This window comes from Oncorhynchus mykiss, chromosome 8 (genome assembly GCF_057628025.1).
Source record: "Oncorhynchus mykiss isolate SJ-2025 chromosome 8, ASM5762802v1, whole genome shotgun sequence".
NCBI lineage: Eukaryota > Metazoa > Chordata > Actinopteri > Salmoniformes > Salmonidae > Oncorhynchus > Oncorhynchus mykiss.
The window spans coordinates 1,540,662-1,558,454 of NC_143029.1; the positions used below are offsets into that span (position 1 = coordinate 1,540,662).

At 44.7% G+C, this 17,793-nt stretch overlaps 1 protein-coding gene across 6 annotated transcripts in view; it reads right to left on the reverse strand.

The window, feature by feature from the left end:
* Positions 1–745, reverse strand: part of hmgn3 (high mobility group nucleosomal binding domain 3) — a 50,052-nt gene extending 49,307 nt beyond the window's left edge. For 2 of the 6 annotated variants that reach the window (XM_021569966.3, XM_090242417.1), the window contains exon 1: positions 341–490. In XM_021569966.3, coding sequence (XP_021425641.1) covers positions 341–355 — 15 coding nt within the window. In that variant the 5' untranslated portion in view covers positions 356–490. Of the gene's footprint in view, positions 1–340 lie in introns of all 6 variants that reach the window. The other 4 variants (XM_021569968.3, XM_021569967.3, XM_021569969.3 and 1 more) reach the window with 4 other exon arrangements.
* Between the last annotated feature and the right edge of the window lie 17,048 nt (positions 746–17,793).

A 17,793-nucleotide genomic window follows, 5' to 3' on the forward strand; every position in this document is an offset into this window, starting at 1 on the left:
CGCGAGAAGTGCACGGAGTGGTGACAGACTTTCTGGTGTGGGTGGACAGGCAGGAAGGGGACAGCGGCCAACACACCGGCCACCACACCGGCCACGGAGAGCAGGGGCTTAGACATAAAACACACCGAATAACACGGAGGAATGCTGACATGTCTAGCGCATCCCCTCTAGACTCCCCTCCCGATCAAACGGTCACAACTGAACCGTTCTAACCGGCAATGTTCCGGCTCGGCGTCGCTAAATAGAACCAATGGGAGGCAGCGACACAGTGCGATCCTCTCTCGAATACAACATAAACTACATTCACAAGTAGTATCGGTTTAAAAACAGCCAGACTCACCTTCCTTTTAGGCATGTTGTGCTACAGAAATATTATTCCCTCCAGAGGATCGAAGAGTTCAACCAGCAGGTCCACGGCGCAAGCTGAGAACTGTCACCACATACTGGATCAATACGAAACACCTTCCATAACCACATGCTAATCATATGTATACCGTTATCTCTGCCTATAGGCCAGACACGCAAACATTGCTCCTGTATATGCCACGGGATTGGTCGAGCCCCCTGTATGCAAATATTACAACAGCCATCATTGGTTGAGAATAGGATACAAGCTCTTGGTAAGCAAATCACAGCTTCTTCATGGTAATGAACAGAAGAGAAGAAAGACCAGAAGAAAGGTATTCTAGGTGTCTCTGGGTAGTGTAGGCTGGAAGGGAACGAGCCAGAACGATGACACTAAAACAGTCTGAAGGGAAGAGCTGTTTAAACACACTAACAACCAAGAACAATCAATAAAACAAAACACATTGCTAGAGGAGCTATATTCCTCACTGATTCACCTGGATTGTCCTGCGACACTTTGATTAGGTTGATACAGAATAGTTCTATATTTCTGCTTCAGAAACTCTGAGGTTAACAACTAGTTCATACTCCCACACTAGATCAAGTATGACAAGAATATTCAATCAATGCAAAGACTGAATATTAGTGTTTTTATAGTTTAATGGATTCATTTATTAAATCCATAATTGCAGCATCAACACACATTCACAGGACAAAAGTCCCTGGAAAACCTAGAGTGAATAAATGAATGACTCCCAAATCACATCCCTGATGATATTTCCAGAGCAGCTATCGCTGTAGCCCAGTAGTAAGGCTACCTACCGTACTAGATACCAGCCCAGTGACACGTGATGGACATGAGAGGAGACACACAGCACTCAGCTCAAACAACTATTCTACCATGACATCATCGTGGACGGATCTCACACAACATTTCACATACGCATCACAATGGAGCTTACTTCACACAACATTCTACATCAAGAAACCGCCCAACAACAATGGCCACCGTCCATCCATCTCAGCATTCTACATCAAGAAACCTCCCACCAACAATGGCCACCGTCCATCCATCTCAACATTCTACATCAAGAAATCTCCCACCAACAATGGCCACCGTCCATCCATCTCAGCATTCTACATCAAGAAACCGCCCAACAACAATGGCCACCGTCCATCCATCTCAACATTCTACATCAAGAAACCTCCCAACAACAAGCCACCGTCCATCCATCTCAACATTCTACATCAAGAAACCGCCCAACAACAATGGCCACCGTCCATCCATATCAGCATTCTACATCAAGAAACCTCCCACCAACAATGGCCACCGTCCATCCATCTCAGCATTCTACATCAAGAAACCTCCCACCAACAATGGCCACCGTCCATCCATCTCAACATTCTACATCAAGAAACCTCCCACCAACAATGGCCACCGTCCATCCATCTCAGCATTCTACATCAAGAAACCGCCCAACAACAATGGCCACCGTCCATCCATCTCAGCATTCTACATCAAGAAACCTCCCACCAACAATGGCCACCGTCCATCCATCTCAACATTCTACATCAAGAAACCACCCAACAACAATGGCCACCGTCCATCCATCTCAGCATTCTACATCAAGAAATCTCCCAACAACAATGGCCACCGTCCATCCATCTCAACATTCTACATCAAGAAACCTCCCACCAACAAGCCACCGTCCATCCATCTCAGCATTCTACATCAAGAAATCTCCCAACAACAATGGCCACCGTCCATCCATCTCAACATTCTACATCAAGAAACCTCCCACCAACAAGCCACCGTCCATCCATCTCAACATTCTACATCAAGAAATCTCCCAACAACAATGGCCACCGTCCATCCATCTCAGCATTCTACATCAAGAAACCTCCCACCAACAAGCCACCGTCCATCCATCTCAACATTCTACATCAAGAAATCTCCCAACAACAATGGCCACCGTCCATCCATCTCAGCATTCTACATCAAGAAACCTCCCACCAACAATGGCCACCGTCCATCCATCTCAGCATTCTACATCAAGAAACCTCCCACCAACAATGGCCACCGTCCATCCATCTCAACATTCTACATCAAGAAACCACCCAACAACAATGGCCACCGTCCATCCATCTCAGCATTCTACATCAAGAAATCTCCCAACAACAATGGCCACCGTCCATCCATCTCAACATTCTACATCAAGAAACCTCCCACCAACAAGCCACCGTCCATCCATCTCAACATTCTACATCAAGAAATCTCCCAACAACAATGGCCACCGTCCATCCATCTCAACATTCTACATCAAGAAACCTCCCACCAACAAGCCACCGTCCATCCATCTCAACATTCTACAGTGACATCACAATGAGGTTAACCCCGCCTTACCACACGGCAGAGCTTCACAATAGGCTACAATAGAACACACAACAAAATCCCCCAGCCATCCACGCTAGCTACACACATGTACCAGAACCATACTGTAATGTTTCAAAAGCTAATGCAGAACACTCAGGGAGCTGCCAGGGAACACGGAATCCCCCCACTCTCCACCCCCTTCCCCCGTCTACACATGGATCACCCAGTCAGCTAAATGGAAAGAAAATACAACAAGACAAAAAGAAAGGGACAGAATGGATCATTTGTGTTGGTGTGACAATAGACGTGCATTTCCAGAGCTGTTCGTGTGATGGGCTGTCTGTGGTGTGAGTGTGATGGGCTGTCTGTGGTGTGAGTGTGATGGTCTGTCTGTGGTGTGAGTGTGATGGGCTGTCTGTGGTGTGAGTGTGATGGGCTGTCTGTGGTATGAGTGTGATGGGCTGTCTGTGGTGTGAGTGTGATGGGCTGTCTGTGGTGTGAGTGTGATGGGCTGTCTGTGGTGTGAGTGTGATGGGCTGTCTGTGGTGTGAGTGTGATGGGCTGTCTGTGGTGTGAGTGTGATGGGCTGTCTGTGGTGTGAGTGTGATGGGCTGTCTGTGGTGTGAGTGTGATGGTCTGTCTGTGGTGTGAGTGTGATGGGCTGTCTGTGGTGTGAGTGTGATGGTCTGTCTGTGGTGTGAGTGTGATGGGCTGTCTGTGGTGTGAGTGTGATGGGCTGTCTGTGGTGTGAGTGTGATGGGCTGTCTGTGGTGTGAGTGTGATGGGCTGTCTGTGGTGTGAGTGTGATGGGCTGTCTGTGGTGTGAGTGTGATGGTCTGTCTGTGGTGTGAGTGTGATGGGCTGTCTGTGGTGTGAGTGTGATGGTCTGTCTGTGGTGTGAGTGTGATGGGCTGTCTGTGGTGTGAGTGTGATGGTCTGTCTGTGGTGTGAGTGTGATGGTCTGTCTGTGGTGTGAGTGTGATGGGCTGTCTGTGGTGTGAGTGTGATGGTCTGTCTGTGGTGTGAGTGTGATGGGCTGTCTGTGGTGTGAGTGTGATGGGCTGTCTGTGGTGTGAGTGTGATGGGCTGTCTGTGGTGTGAGTGTGATGGGCTGTCTGTGGTGTGAGTGTGATGGGCTGTCTGTGGTGTGAGTGTGATGGTCTGTCTGTGGTGTGAGTGTGATGGGCTGTCTGTGGTGTGAGTGTGATGGTCTGTCTGTGGTGTGAGTGTGATGGGCTGTCTGTGGTGTGAGTGTGATGGTCTGTCTGTGGTGTGAGTGTGATGGGCTGTCTGTGGTGTGAGTGTGATGGTCTGTCTGTGGTGTGAGTGTGATGGGCTGTCTGTGGTGTGAGTGTGATGGTCTGTCTGTGGTGTGAGTGTGATGGTCTGTCTGTGGTGTGAGTGTGATGGGCTGTCTGTGGTGTGAGTGTGATGGTCTGTCTGTGGTGTGAGTGTGATGGGCTGTCTGTGGTGTGAGTGTGATGGGCTGTCTGTGGTATGAGTGTGATGGGCTGTCTGTGGTGTGAGTGTGATGGGCTGTCTGTGGTGTGAGTAGGCTAACGTAACGTTAAATCGATGAGCCTCCGCACAGTTAGTCAGTGCGGGAACGTGATCATTGCACACAAGATTGAGCCACAACTGGCTAAGTAGTTGGTAGCCTAATACCCTGACCACACCGCTCGTGTCGCGTGTGTAACTTTACACTATATAATATACAGTATATGAAGGCCTAACTTTACACTATATAATATATAGTATTTCAAGGCCCAACTTGACACTATATAATATACAGATGTCAAGGCCCAACTTTACACTATATAATATACAGATGTCAAGGCCTAACTTTACACAATATAATATACAGTATGTCAAGGCCTAACTTTACACTATATAATATACAGATGTCAAGGCCTAACTTTACACTATATAATATACAGTATGTCAAGGCCTAACTTTACACAATATAATATACAGTATGTCAAGGCCCAACTTTACACAATATAATATACAGTATGTCAAGGCCTAACTTTACACTATATAATATACAGATGTCAAGGCCTAACTTTACACTATATAATATACAGTATGTCAAGGCCCAACTTTACACAATATAATATACAGATGTCAAGGCCTAACTTTACACAATATAATATACAGTATGTCAAGGCCTAACTTTACACTATATAATATACAGATGTCAAGGCCTAACTTTACACTATATAATATACAGATGTCAAGGCCTAACTTTACACAATATAATATACAGTATGTCAAGGCCTAACTTTACACAATATAATATACAGTATGTCAAGGCCTAACTTTACACTATATAATATACAGATGTCAAGGCCTAACTTTACACTATATAATATACAGATGTCAAGGCCTAACTTTACACTATATAATATATAGTATGTCAAGGCCTAACTTTACACTATATAATATACAGTATGTCAAGGCCTAACTTTACACTATATAATATACAGATGTCAAGGCCTAACTTTACACTATATAATATACAGATGTCAAGGCCTAACTTTACACTATATAATATATAGTATGTCAAGGCCTAACTTTACACTATATAATATACAGATGTCAAGGCCTAACTTTACACTATATAATATACAGATGTCAAGGCCTAACTTTACACTATATAATATACAGATGTCAAGGCCTAACTTTACACTATATAATATATAGTATGTCAAGGCCTAACTTTACACTATATAATATACAGATGTCAAGGCCTAACATTACACTATATAATATATAGTATATCAAGCATAGAGGTTAAGAGCACTGGTTTGTGGTGGTGGCCTAGCAGTTAATAGTGTTGGGCCAGTGTTGGGCCAGTATTCCGATCCGGCAAGGTGAAAAATCTACCGTTCAACCCTTGAGCAAGGCAGTTAACCTCAAACAACTCTTTCCCAGGCACTGATGAAGTGGATGTTGATTAGGCAGCCACCCGCACCTCTCTGATTCAGAGGGGGTTAAATGTAGAAGACATTCAGTTGTACAGCTGACTAGGTATCCCTTTTCCCATTGGCCCAGTAACCAAAAGGTCTCTGGTTAGAAACCCCAAGCCGACTAGGTGAAAAATCTGTCGTTGTGTGCCCTTGAGCTGGCTATAATGGCGCCAGAGGAGATGGCTAACGCTTTACGGTCGTCCAGTAACCAATCGTGCTATTGTGTGTGTTTTTCCACATTATTTGTAACTTATTTTGTACATAATGTTGCTGCCACCGTGTCTTATGACCAGAAAGAGCTTCTAGTTATCAGGACAGCGATTCACCCGGTACTGGAGGATTCATGTTTCTTCCAACGAGTCGGACACGAAGGATTCATTCCAGACACCGACAAGGCCCGAATCCCCGTGATTCACAAGAGAAATTAATAATGCGGACGTTGTCACGTTCTGACCTTAGTTCTTTTGTTATGTCTTTGTTTTAGTATGGTCAGGGTGTGAGTTTGGTGGGTTGTCCATGTTAGTAGCCAAGACTAAGGAGGTGATTGTGGACTACAGAAAAAGGAGCACCGAGCACACCCCCATTCTCATCGACGGGGACGTAGTGGAGCAGGTTGAGAGCTTCAAGATCCTTGGTGTCCACATCACCAAACTAGAATGGTCCAAACACACCAAGACAGTCGTGAAGAGGGCACAACAAAGCCTATTCCCCCTCAGGAAACTAAAAAGATTTGGCAATGGTCCTGAGATCCTCAAAAGGTTCTACAGCTGCAACATCGTGAGCATGGTAGGACAGCATCACTGCCTGGTACGGTAATTGCTCGGCCTCTGACCGCAAGGCACTACAGAGGGTAGTGCGTACAGCCCAGTACATCACTGGGGCTAAGCTGCCTGACATCCAGGACCTCTACACCAGGCGGTATCAGAGGAAGGCCCTAAGAATTGCCAAAGACCCCAGCCACCCCAGTCATAGACTGTTCTATCTACTACCACATGGCAAGCGGTACCGGAGTGCCAAGTCTATGACAAAAAGGCTTCTCAACAGTTTTTACTCCTAAGCCATAAGACTCTTGAACAGGTAATCAAATGGCTACCCAGACTATTTGCATTGTGTGCCCCCAATACCCCCCCAAAACCCTCTTTTTATGCTGCTGCTACTCTCTGTTTATCATATATGCATAGTCACTTTAACTATACATTCATGTACATACTACCTCAATTGGCCCGACCAACCAGTGCTCCCGCACATTGGCTAACTGGGCTATTTGCATTGTGTTCCCCCCCAACCCCTCTTTTACACTGCTACTACTCTCTGTTCATCATATATGCATAGTCACTTTAACCATATCTACATGTTTACCATACTGGCGCCGACAGAGATGGCCGCCTCGCTTCGCGTTCCTAGGAAACTATGCAGTGTTTTGTTTTTTTACGTGTTATTTCTTACATTAGTACCCCAGGTCATCTTAGGTTTCATTACATACAGTCGAGAAGAACTACTGAATATAAGATCAGCGTCAACTCACCATCAGTACGACCAAGAATATGTTTTTCGCGACGCGGATCCTGTGTTCTGCCTTTCACCCAGGACAACGGAATGGATCCCATGCAGCGACCCAAAAAAACGACTCCGAAAAAGAGGGAAACGAGGCGGTCTTCTGGTCAGACTCCGGAGACGGGCACATCGTGCACCACTCCCTAGCATTCTTCTCGCCAATGTCCAGTCTCTTGACAACAAGGTTGATGAAATCCGAGCAAGGGTAGCATTCCAGAGGGACATCAGAGACTGTAACGTTCTTTGCTTCAGGGAAACATGGCTCACTGGAGAGACGCTATCCGAGGCGGTGCAGCCAGCGGGTTTCTCCACGCATCGCGCCGACAGAAACAAACATCTTTCTGGTAAGAAGAGGGGCGGGGGCGTATGCCTTATGGCTAACGAGACACGGTGTGATGAAAGAAACATACAGGAACTCAAATCCTTCTGTTCACCTGATTTAGAATTCCTCACAATCAAATGTAGACCACATTATCTACCAAGAGAATTCTCTTCGATTATAATCACAGCCGTATATATCCCCCCACAAGCAGACACATCGATGGCTCTGAACAAACTTTATTTGACTTTGCAAACTGGAATCCATTTATCCGGAGGCTGCATTCATTGTAGCTGGGGATTTTAACAAAGCTAATCTGAAAACAAGACTCCCCAAATTTTATCAGCATATCGATTGCGCAACCAGGGGTGGAAAAACCTTGGATCATTGTTACTCTAACTTCCGCGATGCATATAAGGCACTGCCCCGCCCTCCTTTCGGAAAAGCTGACCACGACTCCATTTTGTTGATCCCTGCCTACAGACAGAAACTAAAACAAGAGGCTCCCGCGCTGAGGTCTGTTCAACGCTGGTCCGACCAAGCTGACTCCACACTCCAAGACTGCTTCCATCACGTGGACTGGGACATGTTTCGTATTGCGTCAGATAACAATATTGACCAATACGCTGATTCGGTGAGCGAGTTCATTAGAACGTGCGTTGAAGATGTCGTTCCCATAGCAACGATTAAAACATTCCCTAACCAGAAACCGTGGATTGATGGCAGCATTCGCGTGAAACTGAAAGTGCGAACCACTGCTTTTAATCAGGGCAAGGTGACTGGTAACATGACCGAATACAAACAGTGCAGCTATTCCCTCCGCAAGGCTATCAAACAAGCTAAGCGTCAGTACAGAGACAAAGTAGAATCTCAATTCAACGGCTCAGACACAAGAGGCATGTGTCAGGGTCTACAGTCAATCACGGACTACAAGAAGAAATCCAGCACAGTCACGGACCAGGATGTCCTGCTCCCAGGCAGACTAAATAACTTTTTTGCCCGCTTTGAGGACAATACAGTGCCACTGACACGGCCTGCAACAAAAACATGCGGACTCTCCTTCACTGCAGCCGAGGTGAGTAAGACATTTAAACGTGTTAACCCTCGCAAGGCTGCAGGCCCAGACGGCATCCCCAGCCGCGCCCTCAGAGCATGCGCAGACCAGCTGGCCGGTGTGTTTACGGACATATTCAATCAATGCCTATACCAGTCTGCTGTTCCCACATGCTTCAAGAGGGCCACCATTGTTCCTGTTCCCAAGAAAGCTAAGGTAACTGAGCTAAACGACTACCGCCCCGTAGCACTCACTTCCGTCATCATGAAGTGCTTTGAGAGACTAGTCAAGGACCATATCACCTCCACCCTACCCGACACCCTAGACCCACTCCAATTTGCTTACTGCCCAAATAGGTCCACAGACGATGCAATCTCAACCACACTGCACACTGCCCTAACCCATCTGGACAAGAGGAATACCTATGTGAGAATGCTGTTCGTCGACTACAGCTCGGCATTCAACACCATAGTACCCTGCAAGCTCGTCGTCAAGCTCGAGACCCTGGGTCTCGACCCCGCCCTGTGCAACTGGGTACTGGACTTCCTGACGGGCCGCCCCCAGGTGGTGAGGGTAGGCAACAACATCTCCACCCCGCTGATCCTCAACACTGGGGCCCCACAAGGGTGCGTTCTGAGCCCTCTCCTGTACTCCCTGGTCACCCACGACTGCGTGGCCACGCACGCCTCCAACTCAATCATCAAGTTTGCGGAGGACACAACAGTGGTAGGCTTGATTACCAACAACGACGAGACGGCTTACAGGGATGAGGTGTGGGCCCTCGGGCAAGGCAAGGGCTGATTTCAAGGTTTTACTGCTAACCTACAAAGCATTACATGGGCTTGCTCCTACCTATCTTTCTGATTTGGTCCTGCCGTACATACCTACACGTACGCTACGGTCACAAGATGCAGGCCTCCTAATTGTCCCTAGAATTTCTAAGTAAACAGCTGGAGGCAGGGCTTTCTCCTTATAGAGCTCAATTTTTTATGGAATGGTTTGCCTACCCATGTGAGCGACGCAGACTTGGTCTCAACCTTTAAGTCTTTATTGAAGACTCATCTCTTCAGTAGGTCCTATGATTGAGTGTAGTCTGGCCCAGGAGTGTGAAGGTGAACGGAAAGGGACTGGAGCAACGAACCGCCCTTGCTGTCTCTGCCTGGCCAGTTCCCCTCTTTCCACTGGGATTATCTGCCTCTAACCCTATTACAGGGGCTGAGTCACTGGCTTACTGGTGCTCTTCCATGCCGTCCCTAGGAGGAATGCGTCACTTGAGTGGGTTGAGTCACTGACGTGGTCTTCCTGTCTGGGTTGGCGCCCCCCCTTGGGTTGTGGCGTGGCGGAGATCTTTGTGGGCTATACTCAGCCTTGTCTCAGGATGGTAAGTTGGTGGTTGAAGATATCCCTCTAATGGTGTGGGGTCTGTGCTTTGGCAAAGTGGGTGGTGTTATGTTCTGCCTGTTTGGTGTGCAAACATAATCGTTTGGTGTGCTTTCGTCGTAAAGCCTTTTTGAAATCGGACACTCTGGTGGGATTAACAACAAGTTTAAAATGGTGTAAAATACTTCTATGTTTGAGGAATTTTAATTATGAGATTTCTGTTGTTTTGAATTTGGCGCCTAGCACTTTCCCTGGCTGTTGTCATATCTATCCCGTTAACGGGATCTAAGCCATAAGAAGTTAAAAAATAAGTCAGAAGTATGAAATAATTTGTACAATATCTAAAGTGTGCTGCTGTCACAAGCCACATCAATAAAAATTGTCTGATGATTTTGTTTAGTGGATATCAACTAGTCAATGTGTTATTAGAGTTTCCAGTCAAAGCATCTTTTGGGTAAAATGTCAACGGAGAACTATATATATATAGTTGATATATATATATATATATATACCAAACTTTTATTTTCAAAGCCTTTTGAATGTAATTCAGCTCGTGTCATGCTAATTTAAAATGTCACCCACAGAAACAACTTTGAAAGTGATGACCACAAAATGTAAAATCATCAAAAGCTTTTATGAAAAACCTGCATCGCTATGTCAACATCAATGTTTATTATTGGATGTATTAGGTTACGAAATCAACAGAGCTCAATGCTTATTATAGGATGCATTAGGTTACGAAGTCAACAGAGCTCAATGCTTATTATAGGATGTATTAGGTTACGAAATCAACAGAGCTCAATGTTTATTATAGGATGTATTAGGTTACGAAATCTAACTTTTTGATATGATGTTAATGATATGTTAGAAACTGAATGATTCAGAACATGATGATATAAATAATCATATTTGTCTTGTTAAAATGTATTTTAAAATACAATGAAGTGAAATTTCATCATCAAAGTGCGTCCTCTCTGGGCAGAGACATAAGTATAAGTCATTTGTTCAGTTTTTTGGTTCAAGAAATATGATTTTTGTATTATTCTTTTTTTTGCTACTTTTTACCCCTTTTGCTCCCCAATGTCGTGATATCCAATTCGCAGTCTTGGCCCATAGCTGCAACTTCCATATGGACTTGGGAGAGGCGAAGGTCGAGAGCCTTGAGTCCTCTGAAACAACGCTGCCAAGTCGCACTGCTTCTTGACACTGCTCACTTAACCTGGAAGCCAGCCGCGCCAATGTGTGGAGGAAAAACTGTACAGCTGCCTACCGAAGTCAGCTTGCAGGCACCCGGCCTGCCACAAGGAGTCGCTAGAGCACGATGGGACAAGGAAATCACGGCCCGTCAAACCCTCCCTTAATCCGGACAACAATGGGCCAATTGTGTGCTGCCTCATGGTCAAAGCCAGCTGTGACACAGCCTGGGATCGAACCCAGGGCTGTAGTGACACCTCAAGCACTACAATCCAGTGCCTTAGACCGCTGTTCCACTCCGGAGGCCAAGAAATACGAACTTGTCGTGCGAACTAGCTAGCTGGCAATTATGTTGCGCTGCAGCCCTGGTTGTTTACTAGGTAACCTCTTAGTTGCGAATGGAAATGTTTTACAGTATGTATGATTTAAAAGGCCTCATATTAAACACATCTGTTGAGTTTGTCTGAGACGATGCCGGATGTTTTTGTTGTGATGGGTCGAGAGGAGAGGTTGATTATGTTTGCCAAGGATTCTTCCTGTTAAAGAGATATGGGTTTTATTTAGTTCCTGTACCCTAGTGCTGAGCGATTACCCAAAAATGTTTTTTTTTCTTCATTTTTTAAACTAATTCACCAATTATCAGTTCAATTATTTGAATTCCATATATATAGTTGCAGTCAGAAGTTTACATACACTTTAGCCAAATACATTTAAACTCAGTTTCACAATTCCTGAAATTTAATCCTAGTAAAAATTCCCTGTCTTAGGTCAGGTAGGATCACCATTTTATTTTAAGAATGTGAAATGTCAGAATAATAGTAGAGAGAATGATTTATTTCAGTTTTTATTTCTTTCATCACATTCCCAGTGGTTCAGAAGTTTACATAAACTCAATTATCATTTGGTAGCATTTGCCTTTAAATTGTTTAACTTGGGTCAAACGTTTAGGGTAGCCTTCCACAAGCGTCCCACAATAAATTGGTTGAAATTTGGCCAATTCCTCCTGACAGAGCTGGTGTGACTGAGTCAGGTTTGTTGGCCTCCTTTCTCGTACATGCTTTTTCAGTTCTGCCCACAAAATGTTCTATAGGATTGAGGTCAGGGCTTTGTGACTCTAATACCTTGACTTTATTGCCCTTCAGCCATTTTGCCACAACTTTGGAAGTATGCTTGGGGTATTTGTCCATTTGGAAGACCCATTTACGACCAAGCTTTAACTTCCTGACTGATGTCTTGAGATGTTGCTTCAATATATCCACATACTTTTCTTCCTCATGATGCCATCTATTTTGTGAAGAGCACCAGTCCCTCCTGCAGCAAAACACCCCCACAACATGATGCTGCTACCCCCGTGCTTCACGGTTGGGATGGTGTTCTTCAGCTTGCAAGCCTCCCCCTTTTACCTCCAAACATAACGATGGTCATTATGGCCAAACAGCTCTATTTTTGTTTCATCAGAACAGAGGACATTCTCCAAAAAGTACGATCTTTGTCCCCATGTGCAGTTGCAAACCATAGTCTGGCTTTTTTATGGCTGTTTTGTAGCAGTGGCTTCTTCCTGCTGAGCGGCCTTTCAGGTTATGTAGATATAGGACTCGCTTTACTGTGGATATAAATACTTTTGTGGTGGTTTGCTCCAGTATCTTCACAAGGTCCTTTGTTGTTGTTCTGGGATTGATTTGCACTTTTCACACCAAAGTACATTCATCTCTAGGAGACAGAACTCGTCTCCTTCCTGAGCGGTATGATGGCTGCGTGGTCTCATGGTGTTTATACTTGCGTACTCTTGTTTGTACAGATGAACGTGGTACCTTCAGGTGTTTAGAAATTACTCCCAATGATGAACCAGACTTGTGTAAGTCTACAATTTTTTTTCTGAGGTCTTGGCTGATTTCTATTGATTTTCCCATGATGTCAAGCCAAGAGGCATTGAGTTTGAAGGTAGGCCTTGAAATACATCCACAGGTACACCTCCAATTGACTAAAATGTCAATTATCCTATCAGAAGCTTCAAAAGCCATTACATAATTTTCTGGAATTTTCCAAGCTGTTTAAAGGCACAGTCAACTTAGTGTATGTAAACTTCTCACCCACTGGAATTGTGATACAGTGAATTAAAAGTGAAATAATCTATCTGTACAACTGTTGGAAAAATTATTGTGTTATGTACAAAATAGATGTCCTAAACTACTTGCAAAAACTATAGTTTGTTAACAAGAAATGTGTGGAAGGGTTGATAAACAAGTTTTAATGACTCCAATCTAAGTGTATGTAAATTTCCGACAATTTTTTTGTGAGCTCAATGCGAACATTGCACAGTTTCTCTAGAGATAAATCAGAACCAGGCTGAACTGACTATAATATATAATATATATATATAATATATAATATATAGACTGCGATGATGTACGCTGAGAGTCGGGAAGTTCAGGGAGTGAATACTTTTAATCAATAAATAAATGAACAAACCAAGAAACACAAACAGCACACCAACATGATACAAGAACAGTGACGACTGGGGAAGGTTACTCAGTTACTCTAAAATGTAAATAAACTATAATAATTCATATGGAAAGTAGAATGTTCAATAGAAAAGGAAAATTAGTAAGCGCACGCCGAAAGACTGATAGTGCTCTTCTCACCAAAACTCCAAATACTTCAAAAAACAAGCCTGATTAAAGACTGTTGACATCTAGTGGAAGCCATAGGAATTGCAATCTGGGAGACAGATTTACATAGAAACCATAGGTTCTAATATAAGAGCCTGGGAGCTAAAAAAAACAAACACATTTCTGGTTGGATTTCTTCAGATTTTTTCCATAATTCTGTTATATTCTCAGACATTATTTTAATAGTTTTAGAAACATGGAAGTGTTTCCTATCCAAATCTACCAATTATATGCATATCCTGGCTTCTGGAACCTGAGTAACAGGCAGTTCACTTTGGGCACGTCAGTCAGGCGGGAAACTAGACCCTCTCCCAGAGAAGTAAATGATTCTGTATTACAGCATTCAAGGGGAATAATCTAACCGGAAAGCGAACAGACTTCAAAAAGCACTAATCACTCAGCACTACTGTACCCTAATGTCTGCTTGCCTGGTGCAGTTCAGTCCATCAAGTCTAATTGTTTTCAGCCTAGTAAAGTTTAACCCTAGGCCCAATAATCTCTCCTTCCTCCGTAAGTGTGGACTTGTTTATTACTCCCCATAAATGCAAAAACATTGGATTGGTGTAGAAATGGGATAGAGGGTGTTTCCACATACCAGTCATTTCCTTTCAAATCCATGAATTGCACACGTCAGGAGAAAGGACATACTGTTGGGAAGCTACACTAGTGTTTGCATAGTACAGTACAAGTCAGTCTAGTAAATCAGTCCTCTGCCTCTGTTCCCTGCTACTGTCCCTGTGCCACTGTGGCTTGTGACTTCTATTGTCCCCAGTGTTCTAGATGTTTTGACTATTATCATCAGCAGTGTTTTGTGTTACCACGGGGACCATTGAACTCAGCTCAGGCACGACAATACACTGGCATTAACCACACACACACACACACACACACACACACACACACACACACACACACACACACACACACACACACACACACACACACACACACACACACTTTAAATACTTTATCTGAATCCACCAATCAAATGTGCTATAAAAGGTTCCTGTCTGCAAGGCACTCAAGGGTACAGAAAGTACCTGCTTCTCCAAGCAGCTAGGCTGCCCACGATAGCTGAAACAGAGCAGTACCTAGCCAATTGCTTTGCCCTAGTCAGGCCAACCACTATCTGCGGCTGTCCTAGCCTTCCTGAGGGGTTGGTACAGCTTGTCTGGAAAGGCCTGCTCCGTGTAGCTGTCCAATGAGCAGCCCACTTCCACAATGAGCACCTCCCCCTGACCTCCCCCCACAACAACATGAACAGCCCACTTCCACAATGAGCACCTTGTCTTAATGGTGAGAGGAACCTTGTCTTAGTGTATGGATAATGATGAGGGGTTGTCTTAGTGTATGGATAATGATGAGGGGAACCTTGTCTTAGGGTATGGATAATGATGAGAGGAACCTTGTCTTAGTGTATGGATAATGATGAGGGGTTGTCTTAGTGTATGGATAATGATGAGGGGTTGTGTTAGGGTATGGATAATGATGAGGGGTTGTCTTAGTGTATGGATAATGATGAGGGGAACCTTGTCTTAGGGTATGGATAATGATGAGGGGAACCTTGTCTTAGGGTATGGATAATGATGAGGGGTTGTCTTAGGGTATGGATAATGATGAGGGGTTGTCTTAGGGTATGGATAATGATGAGAGGAACCTTGTCTTAGGGTATGGATAATGATGAGGGGTTGTCTTAGGGTATGGATAAGGATGAGGGGTTGTCTTAGAGTATGAATAATGATGAGGGGTTGTCTTAGTGTATGGATAATGATGAGGGGTTGTCTTAGGGTATGGATAATGATGAGGGGAACCTTGTCTTAGTGCATGGATAATGATGAGGGGTTGTGTTAGGGTATGGATAATGATGAGGGGTTGTCTTAGGGTATGGATCATGATGAGGGGAACCTTGTCTCAGGGTATGGATAGTAATGAGGGGTTGTCTTAGGGTATGGATAATGATGAGGGGTTGTCTTAGGGTATGGATAATGATGAGGGGTTGTCGTAGGGCATGGATAATGATCAGGGGTTGTTTTAGGGTATGGATAATGATGAGGGGAACCTTGTCTTAGGGGCCAAAGTCTGGTTTCTGTACAATAACAATCTTTACAGCAAATGCTATCTGGCTGGGGGATACTCCTTTCTCATATTTCAAGTCTCACCTTGTGACCCATTTCACACATCTGCTGTTCGTCACGTGGACTAAGAGGCTGTATCTTTGCTATAAAATATATTTGTGTTCTTTCTTTGTCAGAGCTGCTCGGCCAGCCTCACCGGTTGCCTTATTAATGTCACGCCCTGATCTGTTTCACCTGTCTTGGTGATTGTCTCCACCCACCTTCAGGTGTCACGCCCTGATCTGTTTCACCTGTCTTGGTGATTGTCTCCACCCACCTTCAGGTGTCACACCCTGATCTGTTTCACCTGTCTTGGTGATTGTCTCCACCCCCCTCCAGGTGTCACGCGCTGATCTGTTTCACCTGTCTTGGTGATTGTCTCCACCCCCCTCCAGGTGTCACGCCCTGATCTGTTTCACCTGTCTTGGTGATTGTCTCCACCCCTCTCCAGGTGTCTCCAGTTTTCCCCATTAGTCCCCAGTGTATTTATCCCTGTGTTTCCTGTCTCTCTGTGCCAGTTCGTCTTGTTTTCCCCATTAGTCCCCGGTGTATTTATCCCTGTGTTTCCTGTCTCTCTGTGCCAGTTCGTATTTTTTTTCCTCATTAGTCCCTGGTGTATTTATCCCTGTGTTACCTGTCTATCAGTTCATCTTGTCTTGCCAAGTCAACCAACGTTTCTCCTAGCTCATTTTTTTTTCCCAGTCTCTGTTTTTGCCCTCCTGGTTTTGACCCTTGCCTGTCCTAAAACCGAATCCCCCTGCCTAACTACTCTGCCTGTTCTGACCTCGAGCCTGCCTGTCCCCTGGTACTGTTTGGACTCTGACCTGGTTTATGAACTCTCACTTGTACCCTGCCTTTTGGTCTAATAAACATCGGAGCTCAACCATCTGCCTCTGGTGTCTGCAAATGGCTCTTATCTTGTTATTATAATTAATAAGTTATGAATAAAGTAATATCCTAATTGGTGATTGACCTTGTCTCTCCTCATTACTGATTAGAATTTGTTAGTCAAAAGGAATACGGTGGTCAAGGCACCCAATTTAGGAGACGCAGCGAGACCATAAAACAATGGGCTAGTTAAAACCCTACCATTATCGACCTCTGCAACCAACACCCATGAAACTGGGGAACAGCTTAAACACTTCACTGGAGCAAGGAGAACCAACTACGAGCACACCGCTCCCCAACACTAACACACAGGTCAATGACATACCAGAGGTCAAGACTACCATCTTAGAGGACATGGTGAGAATTTTCTCCACCTCCCAGGAACCCCACCAAGGGCTTCCTGTAACCCTAAGGACTGGGACTCTTGCCTCCAACACCTCCTGGACCGATCACCAACCCACAAGAGAAACAGCATCCCAAAAGGTAAAGACATCCGCTCCAATGCAATTCCCCATTTTGAACAAACGTTACAGGCCTATACCATTGTAATCAATGGAACAGATTCTCCATCCTAAAAGACCCCATGATCCCCCAAATCACCTGATCTCCTGACATCCCAAACTAGCCACTATGAATGCTGCAATCTGATTGGATGAATCGACCATACCCCTCACATGCACAGTGCATGCATGCATCATGAACCAATAGGAATCCTTGACACCTATTAGACCACTCCTCTTCCCAATATAAAATAATGGCATCTCCTCAGTCTCAGCCAGTGTTGCCAACTTAGCGACTTATATTTAGCGAGTATTCAGGCCCCTCTAGCGACACATTTTTTAAAAAATCGACTGCCGACAAATCTAGCGACTTTTTCTGGTGTTATTGACGACTTTGACGTGAAAGCATGTATTGTTGTTACTCTTCTCAATG